At 38.7% G+C, this 14,940-nt stretch overlaps 1 protein-coding gene across 1 annotated transcript in view; it reads right to left on the reverse strand.

Annotated features, from left to right (window-relative positions):
- The window catches only part of LOC134669430 (AP-3 complex subunit beta-2), a 54,916-nt gene that overhangs the window by 11,171 nt on the left and 28,805 nt on the right, over positions 1-14,940 (reverse strand). The window contains exons 13-20 of the mRNA XM_063527007.1: positions 13,355-13,466; positions 12,306-12,467; positions 11,746-11,824; positions 10,939-11,102; positions 8,536-8,630; positions 7,690-7,752; positions 5,884-5,998; positions 4,487-4,658 (exon numbers count right to left, since the gene is read on the reverse strand). Coding sequence (XP_063383077.1) covers positions 4,487-4,658; positions 5,884-5,998; positions 7,690-7,752; positions 8,536-8,630; positions 10,939-11,102; positions 11,746-11,824; positions 12,306-12,467; positions 13,355-13,466 — 962 coding nt within the window. The remainder of the gene's footprint in view (positions 1-4,486; positions 4,659-5,883; positions 5,999-7,689; positions 7,753-8,535; positions 8,631-10,938; positions 11,103-11,745; positions 11,825-12,305; positions 12,468-13,354; positions 13,467-14,940) is intronic.

Consider the following 14,940-nt stretch of genomic DNA (forward strand, 5'->3'; position numbering starts at 1 on the left):
CATAAAAGTCGTCATGGGTGTCATTTTATAGGTTTTGGGGGGCGCAGATTTCAAAAATGATGACCATTTTGGATTCCAAGATGGCGGCCATGCACTATGTCATAAAAGTCGTCATGGATGTCGTTTTATAGGTTTTGGGGGGCGCAGATTTAGAAAATGATGACCATTTTGGAATCCAGAATGGCGGCCATGCACTATATCATAAAAGTCGTCATGGGTGTCGTTTTATAGGTTTTGGGGGGCGCAGATTTAGAAAATGATGACCATTTTGGAATCCAGAATGGCGGCCATGCACTATGTCATAAAAGTCGTCATGGGTGTCGTTTTATAGGTTTTGGGGGGCGCAGATTTCGAAAATGATAACCATTTTCGATTCCAAAATGGCGGCCATGCACTATGTCATAAAATTCGTCATGGATGTCGTTTTATGGGTTTTAGGGGGCCCCGATTTAGAAAATGATGACCATTTTGTAATCCAGAATGGCGGCCATGCACTATGTCATAAAAGTCGTCATGGGTGTCGTTTTATAGGTTTTGGGGGGCGCAGATTTCGAAAATGATGTCCATTTTGGAATCCAAAATTGCGGCCATGCACTATGTCATAAAAGTCGTCATGGATGTCGTTTTATAGGTTTTGGGGGGCTCCAATTTTGAAAATGATGACCATTTTGGAATCCAAAATGGCGGCCATGCACTATGCCATAAAAGTCGTCATGGGTGTCGTTTTATAGGTTTTGGGGGGCGCAGATTTAGAAAATGATGACCATTTTGGATTCCAAAATGGTGGCCATGCACTATGTCATATAAGTCGTCATGGGTGTCGTTTTATAGGATTTAGGGGGCGCAGATTTCGAAAACGATGACCATTTTGGATTCCAAGATGGCGGCCATGCACTATGTCATAAAAGTCGTCATGGATGTCGTTTTATAGGTTTTAGGGGACGCAGATTTCGAAAATGATGGCCATTTTGGAATCCAAAATGGCGGCCATGCACTATGTCATAAAAGTCGTCATGGGTGTCGTTTTATAGGTTTTGGGGGGCGCAGATTTAGAAAATGATGACCATTTTGGAATCCAAAATGGCGGCCATGCACTATGTCATAAAAGTCGTCATGGATGTCGTTTTATAGGTTTTGGGGGGCTCCAATTTTGAAAATGATGACCATTTTGGAATCCAAAATGGCGGCCATGCACTATGCCATAAAAGTCGTCATGGGTGTCGTTTTATAGGTTTTGGGGGGCGCAGATTTAGAAAATGATGACCATTTTGGATTCCAAAATGGTGGCCATGCACTATGTCATATAAGTCGTCATGGGTGTCGTTTTATAGGATTTAGGGGGCGCAGATTTCGAAAACGATGACCATTTTGGATTCCAAGATGGCGGCCATGCACTATGTCATAAAAGTCGTCATGGATGTCGTTTTATAGGTTTTAGGGGACGCAGATTTCGAAAATGATGGCCATTTTGGAATCCAAAATGGCGGCCATGCACTATGTCATAAAAGTCGTCATGGGTGTCGTTTTATAGGTTTTGGGGGGCGCAGATTTAGAAAATGATGACCATTTTGGATTCCAAAATGGTGGCCATGCACTATGTCATATAAGTCGTCATGGGTGTCGTTTTATAGGTTTTAGGGGGCGCAGATTTCGAAAACGATGACCATTTTGGATTCCAAGATGGCGGCCATGCACTATGTCATAAAAGTCGTCATGGATGTCGTTTTATAGGTTTTAGGGAGCGCAGATTTCGAAAATAATAACTATTTTGGAATCCAAGATGGCGGCCATGCACTATGTTAAAAGTCGATATGGATGTCGTTTTGTTGGTCATGGTCATCATTTTCGAAATCTGCTTTTCCTAACACCTATAAATCAACATCTATGACGGCTTATATGACAAAGTGCACGGCAGACATCTTGGAATCCAAAATGGTCATCATTTTCGAATTCTGCACTCCCTAAAACCTATAAAACGATATCCATGACGACTTTTATGACAAAATACGTAGCCGCCATCTTGGAATATAAAATGATCATAGTTTTCGAATTCTGCACTCCCTAAAACCTATAAATCGACATCCGTGACGACGCAAGTTATCTTTATTTTCAGATCTAACAAATTGCTACAGAATACAAAGGACAAAAAAAGAAGCGAGGAGGTAATGAAACAAGCAAAAATACAGATGATTCCTCGACGCAATTGGATGCTTCTTAAATTGTGTCCAGATTTTTTTGTCATAAAAGTTTTTATTTTTCACATTCACAAATTATTCATTATTTTTCTCACAAGTTCCGTGACATTTCGACCTTGTAATTTTTTAAGTAAATGTTTTTGTTTATCTATGAGGATCTCACTAGAATAATATAATCAAGGTATGTTTATATTTGATGATTGAAATAGTAACGCAAAAAAAATATATATATTTGTGTTTATATTCCTGCCGAAGACTTTTATTTTTCCTTTTCCTTCTACACAAGTTTGGTCAAGTAATAAGAATTTAGGGCTCTCAATTTTATTTTGACTTCTACAACAGTAAAGCTACGAGGCCATGTTTGGTATCGTTTTCGTATAAATGCGCAGTACCAAATTTAGTTATGGTATCACATTGACACCATTCCAAAGTAAAAACATATAAACTTACTTTCTTTTAAACTCCTCTTCACGCTTAAACTGCTGAACAGTTTTAATTTAAATTTAGTACACATATATTTTGAGTCCCGAGACAGGACATAAAAAGTTATCTCAAAAATCATCCTTTAAAGGTGTGAAATGAGGTGTAGGGGGGAATTCAGAATTGACTTCTTGAAGTTAATACTGTTTAAGTTTAGGTTTGAAGTCATGTTTTTTTTATCATTTTTAACTAAATCAAAGATGTAGACCATCCCAAATTTAATATAAATCGGTTCAGCGGTTATTGATTTCCCGTACAAATTTCCACGCCACTTTTCACACCTTCAAAAGGTTGCTTGGTTATAAGATCTATCCTATGTCCTGTTCCGGGACGCAAACTATTTCTATACCAAATTTCAACGAAATCGGTTCAGCGGTTAAGCGTCAAGAGGAGTTTAAAAAAAACCGGCCAAGTGCGAGTCGGACGAGCGTATTAAGGGTTCCGTACATTAAGTCCGACGCGCGCTTAACTGCACATTTCTAATAGGTTTTCCTGTCATCTATAGGTAAAGAACTATTTTGTGTATTCAGACGGACAGACATACAGACGCACGAGTGATCCTATAAGGATTCCGTTTTTTGCTTTTGAGGTACGGAACCCTAAAAAGATTTTTTTTAATTTTGTGGAATGGTGTCAATGTGATACCTTAAATGGATTCAGCAACCCAGATTTATACGAAAACGATACCATACACGGCCTAGCACCTTCACTGATGTAGATATATCAAGATAATATTGAGAGCCCTAAATAAACTTTCAAGAGCGGATATCTCAAAAACTATTCAACATATCGAAAAAATTGACTGAATAAACTTGTAACAAATTAAATTAACTTTCATTTTGTATAAGTGGCCATGTCGCTAAGATGCATAGTTTCCGAGATATAATCGAAAAACCGGAAAATGGGACCATCAAAGCCCCCTCTCTTCCCCCTGCTCAAGGGCTACGGCCGGGGACTTTTGATATGTTCACCTCCTAACTTGTCCAAACCAAGTTACAGAGTCAAAAATTGTGTTCCGAGCATTTCCCTCTACAACGTTTTGGAGCATTCGTTGGCTGACCTAAGTAGCTTATTGCATTTCTTTAAAAACTTTTCTGTAAAAGGTTGACGGGTGTTGGGTGTTTATATGGTTTTCATTTGCATCGCCCATGATGACTTACTAGAATTACTTACGAGCACACGAGACACTAATAGTAGTTTGACAAACCTTGGTTTTCAAGAGGTATTTTATATTGACATTTGCTGTCACAAATTTTCTGTCAGATTTAGTCGCAAACCGCACGCAAAGTGCACACAAATGTGTCGACACCTTGTTACGGAAAAGTGTACACACGGCGACGACACTTTGTTTCGAAACAATTCTAGACACATTGTGTGGACTCTGTTACGACACATCTGACATTTAGTTACCACTTTGATGATTCTGCGACTGGAATGGTTATATGGGTAGCGACCCGAACCCGGATTAGCACTGGTTAACAAGTCATACCTAAACCAACACATTCCTCAAGAATCCCGTGAAAATCCGTTCAGTAGTTTTTGAGTTTATCGCGAACAGACAGACAGTGAGATACGTCAGGGGGTTTGTTTTATAAGGTGTAGTTATTAACCTCCATGTCGTGTCAAACACAAAAGCTGTCACTCAGACGCCACGTCACCGAAGTGTCAAAACTGAAATTGAACTTTATGCATATGCACGTAGGTCTATGTTGCTCTGTGGTCTGTGACCGACTAATCGGTCTTTGGCGTTGAACCTGCGGTGCGGATATATCGGTCATTGGCGTCCAAAAGGTTAAAGCTAGCATACGTACCATCGCCAATAGCCCCAGGCCCAACACTGGGCGGCGACAGGAAACCTCCACACGTCGGTGTCATAGTAGGTAAAGAACTGGCAACTTCGTCTAACTCCAGTAACAATTCCAAATTTGACTTCTCGTTGGATTTAGGTTCCGGTTTCGACTTGGATTCTGGTTTTTCTGGCACCTGTACAAATATTTTAAAAGTATCGTCAAAAATTTACCCTCCCATAGAAAATGGACCAGCCAAAATGTATGAAACAGCCAAATTTTTCTTTTTTTTTGCGATTTCGGAGTCCCATAGTAAAAGTTGCTCAGTATAATCCTGAAACCTCCCTGGCAACGGGAATGCACTTATTTTATGGCCACCCGGTATAATATAATATCACATGCAATGTGACAATAACTCAAAATTTTTAGTTGCAATACACAAAGGAAACTGTTTCTAAAATGCAGTTGTGTCGTTATTGGTGGAATTTATACAATAAAGTTAACGAATAGTCTGATACCAGTGTGGACTTTAAAATGGCGGTTAAATCATAATGGTATATCTTAATAAATAATATCCAAAAAACTTACCTTCGTTACTTAATAAGTAAATAAAATTAAATCGTGCACACTTTTAGTAATATAAATGTGTAAGTAAATAGAAAAAGGGTAGGTGCTGAATAAAATACATAAAATAAAACAATGACAATTATTTATTATGTGCATTAACAATAGCTTTTTTTAATTACAACATACTATGTACATAAAATAAATAACAATAAATGACTAAAAGAAAATTAAACTAAATTATTAATTAGTGGATGATAAGTACCTATACCTACCATAAAAAAGTGTTAAAGAAATACCAAAACCATAAGTTACACCCAATAACTATTCAGGTTTAAAAATATAGAATAAAAATAAACATTTAAGTGGGGCTCCCATACTCCCATATAGTTTTTTGATAATGGTACGGAATACTACGGAACCCTTTGTGCGCGAGTCCGACTCGAACTTGGCCGGTTGTTAATATTTTTAATATGCCTGACAGGCCTATTCGGATTTCTAGATAATCACAAGATATAGAGACGATTTAGAGATCAACTAGATCTACATTAGATATCGACTAGATGTGACTTGGATATATAAGTCATAACTTGTCGAAATCGTTCAAGAGGACCTCCAGAATCGCGGAAACGTCAAATTTGACATATCTATCTTACAAATATCTTTAAATTACCCATATCGTAACTTGTTGGAGTCTAGTAGAAATCTAATTCATTTTCCGAATCGAGCCGTGATTCTCAGATTTAGTATGTATTTAAAACCCTCTACAGGTTCACCGAAAACCTTACATAACCTTAACGAATCCTAACCATAACTTAACTTTGTACATTCAACCACCGCTATATCTAGTTTGGTACCTTCTCCTTGGCCTCCGTGGAATGCTCGCTGCTCTCCGCCGAGCTCTCAGAGTCGCTCTCCTCGTCCGAACTGGAGGAATCACTGTCCGAATCGCTGTCAGAAGTTCCGGAGTTGCTGCGAGAAAATGTTTGTGGATTTAATGCACCATTGACTACCGTAGTCACTAGGCGTAGGCACTAAGCTGGGTTCTGATTTTATATTCTACTTAAGTAATTTCAACGTAATGAGATTCTTTTAGGGTTGCAAAACCTAAATTTCTAAAATATAATATTAATCATCTATGTCACTAAACACATCAAAGCAAACACAGTACCATCGCCCACACTACTAACTGTTATTGGTAAACCTTATTACAAAAGGCATAAGGTTTACCGATGGACCGTTAAGAGTGTTTCTGTTTCTACGGTAAGGTTATGTACATATTAGCTTGTTTATTTATTATTAGTTTACTTTTTTGTACATAGTGTTCGTTTGTCTATCATGTTTGTTTTAATTTACTCTCAATTGCTCAAAGGTTGACTGGAAGATATCCCTTATAGGGATAAGTTCGCCTTTGTACATTATATATATTTTTTGTTCCATTGTAATTTAACCTGTCTTATGTACAATAAAGTGTTTACATACATACATCTTGTCTCGAATTGTAACTACCCAAAACTTTACCCGTGCCGGGTATGGTCTCTGCCATTTTACCTACCCTCTGTCACAGAATAACTAATAGTACTACCGTACAGAAAATTCAATCGTTATTAATTTATGTTATGTTTTAAAGTTTAAATTCACCTTTCAATATCGTCCGGACCTAATAATAGTACATTATTGTCGATGCTCGGAAGTAGCTACTTGCAGGCTGAGGATTCGTTTTAAACGGACGACCTTGGGAGTCCGTTTAATTGAATCCGAAGCCAGCAAGTAGCCTTCCAGCCGAGTCATATATAGTGCTTTTCTCAAAAATGGTGCAAGAAACATAAATATCATAGAAATATTTTACAAAAGCAACGTTCTTACGTATATATTTTCACAGAAAAAAGCCTTTGCCGCCTTTTTATTTTTTTAATAAAAAAATAGAAGTGTATTTTTCTGCCAAAAATACGCCAACCTATTTGAGACAGCTAAATAGTCGCTGTACTTATCATCTGTTTGGCTGTTTAATGGGCCGGTGCCTTTATTTGATATGGCCATTAGAACTTTTAAAAAGTTTGGAACACGACAAATAATGGAATTTGTATGCAACATTGCAGTCCCAAAATCGAGACTGCAATGTTTTTAACTTTTTAAATTTTGACTGACCATAAACTACGCGCTTCGCGACCTATTTTTTAGACGGCAAGGTCGACTTTGCCGTCCATTTTTGAGAAAAATGTTATTTCTGCTTCCCTGTTCTTCAGACATCCGTAAACAGAACATCGCACCCGTCCGCACCGTCCGTGCGGGTCGCTGCACGGTGTTGCACGGCCGGGTCTTATACGGATTAGATAGAGATATGGGTTTCGAAGCCATTGTGTATTTTCGATTTTGCGCGAGCGCCACGTGACACGACTATCGTGCGAGCCGAGCGGCACGCGGCGGCCCACCGCCATACGCCGGCCCGTGCGGCGCGCCGGCCAAATGTACCTAAACTGCGTAGTGACACCTCCCTGCCTCTATGTCCATTTCCATAGTTTAATGTACGTGTCAAATATCTTCAATATCGGTCCTATAGCGTACTAACCTTTACAAGTTACAGTCAGACTGAGTTACTTTTCCATATGTTAGTATAGTTTTTACTTTTTTTATTTTACTATTTTTATTGGTCGCCAACATACCTGTTGTAGTTGTTAGCCTCTTTTGCTTTCTCTACTTTCTTTTCCGCATCGTTGCTATCCTCTCTGTAAACAAAAAAAAAACATTGTCAACCGTTATTGTATCCATTTATTGCAATTTGTTTGAATATTTATAATGGGAAACAATTTATTAGAAGTACATATTAGAACAAATTAATTTCAGAATATATTAGCCTTCAGTAAGAAGTGCATTACTTGGAAAAAATCGACCTATGCCGCTGTGGCCCGGTGGCCGAATGGCACAGGCACCTGCTGCGATTGCAGAGGACGCTGGTTCGATTCCAGACTGGGGCACTGGAGGCCTTGGTCAATTTTTTTTAGTATACGACATTTATTTCAGTTTAGGAAACAATTTATCTGCAGACCAAGATTAAATTACACACGCCACAAAAAAAAGTTTTCATTGTTTTCAATAAATTTCTTTTTTAAATATTTAATACTTTCGCGTTTTGAACACATATTAACTCACATTTATAGACGGGTCTATCGCAAATTTACTTTATTAGGTACCTTTATTTACTGACGTTTCGACGCAGGTTTCACTGGTCGTGGTCGCGGCGAAATTCGTCATAACCCGTCTGATAAATGTGAGTTAATTTTGTTTTTATTTGCAACACATTATAAACAACTTTACAAGTCAATTTCAAGTCTCTAGATAATTATTTTATCTAGAGACTTATTTAGACTATATCAGAAATAAATTTTTATACTATATCTATGTATAGTTTTCCTTAAATCTACAATCTTCTCCACTCTTCCTTATTTTGCACTAATCTGGTCCATGTCCTAGTTAAACCGCTTTAAAATAATTTTGCATGTTGGACTTACTCATCTGAAGACTCTTCAGAGCTGGAGTCTTCTGATGACGAAGACCCGGACCCGCTGCTTTCTGGCTCCGAATAGAAGGTCTTGTCTTTCTGTGACTAAAAGGAAATTTAATCTAAATATTTAGTTTTCACAGTCACTTTATACAGGGTTACTTTTTTACCAGTACAATAAATCAACATACGTAATTGTTGCCAAAAATAAAAAAATACCAGCATTCTTTGTTACTACTATTTGGGAACAAAAAAACAAAAATACCAATGCCCGAACTTATCCGCTAAAGTACTAGAAAATGTGGATGCCTTACGCATCAATTAGCAAACGCACGAACTGGCAACTGTTTGTTTACGTCATCGCGCGCGATTTCATACCGTTGACACCTTGTAATTAGTGCAACCAGAAGTTACTAAATTGGTGAAGAATAAATTAATTGACGCGAAATAAAAAAAAAAATATTTGTGCAATGTGATCTATTATCGATACCAATGATGTGGTAAAATGTATTGTACCGGTAAAAAAGTAACCCTGTATAAGTACTGAAATTCAATGCACATTTGCACAGCCTAAACCAATGAAGGCAAAAGGGAAAAAGGCAAGTGTTTAGTATGGGCCGCTACGTGTGTAAGCACTTTTGCCCCCTCACACCTTTGTCGTACCATCCGGACGGCGGGCGCAGCCGCTGAGGTGGCGGCCCTACATAAACACCAAAAACCGGGCAAGTGCGAGTCGGACTCGCGCACGAAAGGTTCCGTACCATAATACAAAAAAAAAAACAAAAAAAAGCAAAAAGAAAACGATCACCCATCCAAGTACTGACAACTCCCGACGTTGCTTAACTTTGGCCAAAAATCACGTTTGTTGTATGGGAGCCCCATTAAAATCTTTATTTTATTCTGTTTTTAGTATTTGTTGTTATAGCGGCAACAGAAATACATCATCTGTGAAAATTTCAACTGTCTAGCTATCACGGTTCGTGAGATACAGTCTGGTGACAGATGGACGGACGGACGGACAGCGAAGTTTTAGTAATAGGGTCCCGTTTTACCCTTTGGGTACGGAACCCTAAAAATACGCAGCACTCATCAACTACCTGTTCGTCCCAGTAGCCGTAGAGACGTCCGCATGTTGGTGTGCCGAGGCAAAAACCTTCCTTAGGGAAGTAGGTCGCCGCATGCAAGAAAGGGGCCTTGATCCGCGCTCCGGGTTTTTCCTGGTGCAAAGGCTGTCCATCGCAATTCAACGCGGTAACGCAGCGAGTGTGATGGGCACCTTTGCACCGGGGGTAGCGCGGGGAGGGCTCTTTGAGTAGTTTTTATATTCCTTGTTTTATTTTAGATATATTTAGGGTTGTTAGTTTTTATTTAGTATTATTTATAGATGTATTTACTTCATAAGTTATTTATTTGTTTTTCTGCTGTCTTTTTCCTATGAAATAAATTTATACTCCACGTAAGATAAAGGCAACTACTAGGCAAGGTACTGCGATTATTAATGAAAATCTTATTAGAAATGATATTTTTCAGTGGTTATTTGGTTGATTTCCATACTTTGTGAGTTTCTTTAAATATACAACAACATTTTAAGTGATAATTATTGTGTAATTCCAGAGAAAAGTGTGATAATGTCTTCGAGAAGTGTTTGTTTACATGATAGGACAAGTAAGAAGGATGAATACAGTGGAAGTACATAGGGGCTATTCATAAATTACGTCATTTCAAATTAGGGGGGGGGGGGGTTCTGGACATCGGATGACGGTAGCATGAAGTATGAGGAAATGGGGTCATTTGAAGCATGATTTTTGGATGATTATAGGGGGGGGGGGGGTCAAAAATCGATGACATAATTTATGGACAGCCCCATACTGCCGTATTCGAACTTCAAGATATTCACAAGAGACGACACGTACTAGATCCATTCTAGGTACGTTATAGTTTAGATATCAACTATAGTTCGTTTTTTTTAGCATTAGAAAGAACTTCGCAGAAGTAAGCTTGTGGTTCCAAATCCGGCACTTTTAGCGGTAATAATTTGAAGTTAATTATATGTATTGACCATACTCCATTAGATAATTCAATAATTATTAACAATTAAAGAGCCTGATAAAAACTGCACGCTTGCTTCTGTGGAGTTCTTTCTAATGCTAAAAAAATCGAACTATAGTTTTCTTTTACAGCGCAATTCGGGCAACCAATGTCACTTTTACGTTAGATAGAGTAAGATATCTATTTGATGTGAATTGGATCTCTAAGTCATATCCTGTGGAAATCGTTCAAGAGTATCTCCAGAATCACGCAAATGTCAAATTTGACTGATTACATCTTAAACATATCGTTATCGTATCTTGGTGATGTCTAAAAGATATCTAATAGATATCTATTTCAAAATCCGAATCGGGCCCATACTCACGAGAATGCTAACATGTTTATTAGCCGGTGCTTCTATCTCTTGCGCCGGTTCTGCGCGTAGTCGCGCACCTTGTGCTGTTTCTGGTGGCGTGGGCAGCGGCCGGTACCCCGCCGCCGTACTTCCGATGTATTGGGATAGGGACCCAAAGATGAACTGCTCACGGTCTGTGACACATAAGCAAAGAGTTATTGCGGTCAACATACACCCCCCCCCCCCCCCTCTCGATGCCGACGGTGGCCCGCGCGAAAATTCTGAGGCGCAATATGGCCCCTGTTCTAAGATCATGGTTTACAGTGACATACAGCGTGGATAAAATTATGGGCCTTGGCGCGAAAGTACCTTAACCCTTTAACCGCCAGAGTCTGATATATAAGACATTACATATCCAGCTCATTTCGCCACAGTCTGATAAATAAGACAAAGATCTGATTCGGTTTTTACAGCACATTTATAACTCCCGTAACTATGCCAACCTTACTCTGCGTGGTACAATTACTGTCGGTGGCGACACGAGCACGCTCGATCAGAAATTGCTGGCGGTTTTTTAACCACCTTAAAACCTTAAGTTAATCGCTCATTTTACTTAATAGAAACATTCTTTTATTTTTTTAAAGAATCATAACTGCATTAAAAGTGGTTTAAAATAAGCTTTCCTCTTCCAGGAATAGAAACGACTAAAAATTCCAAAAATACGAAAGATTACAGACATTTTGTACGACAAATGTAAGACAATGTTACTTGGAGAAATTTAATATTAATATTTACCAAGCGGGCTGTAGTAAATATGAGACAAGTATATGAGATTACCTTTGAAATTGCTCTGGCTCGGCGGCTTCGGTTTGTGGACGTGGAATATCTCTGCCTTGTGTTTAGACAGCTCGTTGTCCTGCAAACAATAATAATAGCTTAAGCCAGTGATATATACACATACATACATATTATAGGACATTTTTTACACAAATTGACTAAGCCCCACGGTAAGCTCAAGAAAGCTTGTGTTGTGGGTACTCAGACAAAGATATATATATATATATAATATATATAAATATTTAAACACATAGAAAACAACCATGACTCAGGAACAAATATCTGTATCATCATACAAATAAATGCCCTTACCAGGATTCGAACCTGGGACCATCGGCTTCATAGGCAGGGTCACACCCACTAGGCCAGACCGGTCGTCATATATCCAGTACTTCCAGTAGTTAGTAGTCTAGAGCGACTCACGGTAACGTGTATGGTTGTGTAATAGACAGTTTTACTTTTTTTGCAGTTGTTCTATTAAATAACCCAACTGCCTGCCAAATTTCAACACCCTACACCTTCTAGAAACGCCATAAAATAATGACGTTTTTATGAGTTACCTGTAATATGAAACGCCGCAGCATACGCGCTCGGTCGCGTACATCGTAACTCGCATCGTAGTGTGCGAGCGTCATCACGTAGCGACACACTGGTAACGTGTCGGGTTGGGTAATGGACAGTTTTACAGCCAAGGATAGAAGTTGGAGTTTCACTAGTTCATCCTGAAACAGAAACCTGTATCATAATCCTTTTTCGGAGAGATCCGTTATACATTAACTCAACAAGCCTTTCCAACGATAACACAAAAGAAACTTAAAAATAGTGTTGATGATCGTTTAATATATCTACGATTTACGTCGTATGGCTATAAGAGTGTGCCTACAAAAAATATAGAAATGGATAACTACCAAAAATATTAAAAATCAGATAATCAATGCCGCAGATTCCGAGTACTTGCGGGTGCGCCTTTACCTAGCTGTTTGATGCAACCAATTCATCATTCTCTTGCCGTTGTCCCATTCACTTGGGGTCAGCGCATGTCTTTCTCTTCGACATTTCTCTGTCGCCCGTCATTTTATCATTCACTTGCTTTCGTTTCATATCATCTTTCACACAGTCCATCCACCTTTTTCTCGGTTTTTCTTTCCTCGTACTTCCCTCCACATTTATTCGTAATACCTTTCTCGTCACATGACTTTCATCCCTCCGCACCACATGCCCGTACCACGCTAGGCGATTTGCCCTTACTTTTAATTATGCCTAATAAATGTTGTCAGTGTTATTTGCAAAAAACTGATAGTTGCTTCTTCTTCTTCCAGTGCCATCTCCTACCGGAGGTCGGCTATCATGAGGGCTATACGAACTTTAGACACAGCTGCGCAGAATACTGAGCGTGTGCTCTGTTTGAACCATGTTCGGATATTTTTGAGCCATGAGTTACGTCTTCGTCCGGATGATCTTTTGCCTTGGATCTTCCCTTATATAATGAGTTGAAGGAGTTCATACTTCTCGTTTCGCATGATATGATCAAGGTACAGTAGCTTGCGTTTTTTTTGCGTTTTTTTAGATAGTTGCTTATAAACTACTAAATCAGTTTTGGGTGACAAACCTGGTCAGCGAAGTTGCCAGCCATGTGAGCCAAGATGGCAGCCGCACGGGGGTGCTCAGCGCCGTGCTCTGCCACCAGCCACACGGCAGCCGCGCGTGCATTTGGTGCTAATCTGTACCAACATGAAAATTGCTTTTACTATTTATTTACATACAAGATATACAGGGTGATTTCTGGGTCGTGACCCAGAACCACTTTTTCTGACTCTGTAAATGATCCACATTATCATATGGTAGTATTTGATCAAAAGATAATTACTTTAATTATTTTTATTTCTCAAGTAAAATTAATGTTATACTAAGAAATTATGGTCACCCTATGACTTTTGACATACGCGGTATGGAAAGACGTCACATTGAGTAGGGTCACCAAATTGTATGCAAAAATATTTTTTCCTACTTGTCATCTGGAAAATAATCATCATTATTGGTGATAAACAATAATTAACAATATCATTAGGCTCATCTTTGGATTCTGTATGATGCCTGGCTCTCTTGCTCCACGACCCCGAAATCACCCTGTATACAGTGGTAAGTACCATTAAACGACTTTAAAAACTAAAGTCCATTTCAATAGAACTTGCAAACTATGTAAACAAACCGCCATATTGAAATTGTCTCTGGATGATGAATTTGCTAGTGATGGGCAAGAGTCTTACTTAGTCCTTTACTTAAGGCCGTAACACACTATCGCACTGCATCACGAACTTGGTGCGTCGCATCCATAGTTCGTTTTTTTTGCATTAAAAAGAACTTGAAAGAAGGTAAGCGATCTTGACATGTCTTTTAATTGAAAAACGCTTATTAAAAATCAGTAACTATTACTTATGAAAGCAGAAGAATATAAATGATCGTATTGGATTCATTATTGTTACATATTTGCCGTAACTTATTTTTTGAATGTGTTTTTCAATCAAAAACAAAGACATAAAGATTGTAAGTATTTTTAATGCTAAAAAAACGAACTATATATCACTTATGGGTGCGATGCACCAAGGTCGTGGTGTGCGGTGCGATAGTGTGTTACCATTTTTAGGGTTCCGTACCCAAAGGGTAAAACGGGACCCTATTACTAAGACTTCGCTGTCCGTCCGTCCGTCTGTCTGTCACCAGGCTGTATCTCACGAACCGTGATAGCTAGATAGTTGAAATTTTCACAGATGATGTATTTCTGTTGCCGCTATAACAACAAATACTAAAAACAGAATAAAATAAAGATTTAAGTGGGGCTCCCATACAGCAAACGTGATTTTTGACCAAAGTTAAGCAACGTCGCGCGTGGTCAGTACTTGGATGGGTGACCGTTTTCTTTTTGCATTTTTTCCGTTTTTTTTTTACTTTATGGTGCGGAACCCTTCGTGCGCGAGTCCGACTCTCACTTGCCCGGTTTTTATGTCAAACCATATCGAATAATTAAATACCGAAAGTAAAAAACAAGTAGATACTTATTTTTAATTTGTTTAATCACGATTCTTCACGATCAGAGGAAAAAAAAATTGTCAAACTACCGCGTAGTGTATATAACCGCGTTGGCAGGTACAGACCGTGAGTCGCGTAGTGTGTAGCGGCTTTACGAGTATATCACCA

The sequence above is a fragment of the Cydia fagiglandana genome, chromosome 12 (assembly GCF_963556715.1).
Source record: "Cydia fagiglandana chromosome 12, ilCydFagi1.1, whole genome shotgun sequence".
Taxonomy (NCBI): Eukaryota; Metazoa; Arthropoda; class Insecta; order Lepidoptera; family Tortricidae; genus Cydia; species Cydia fagiglandana.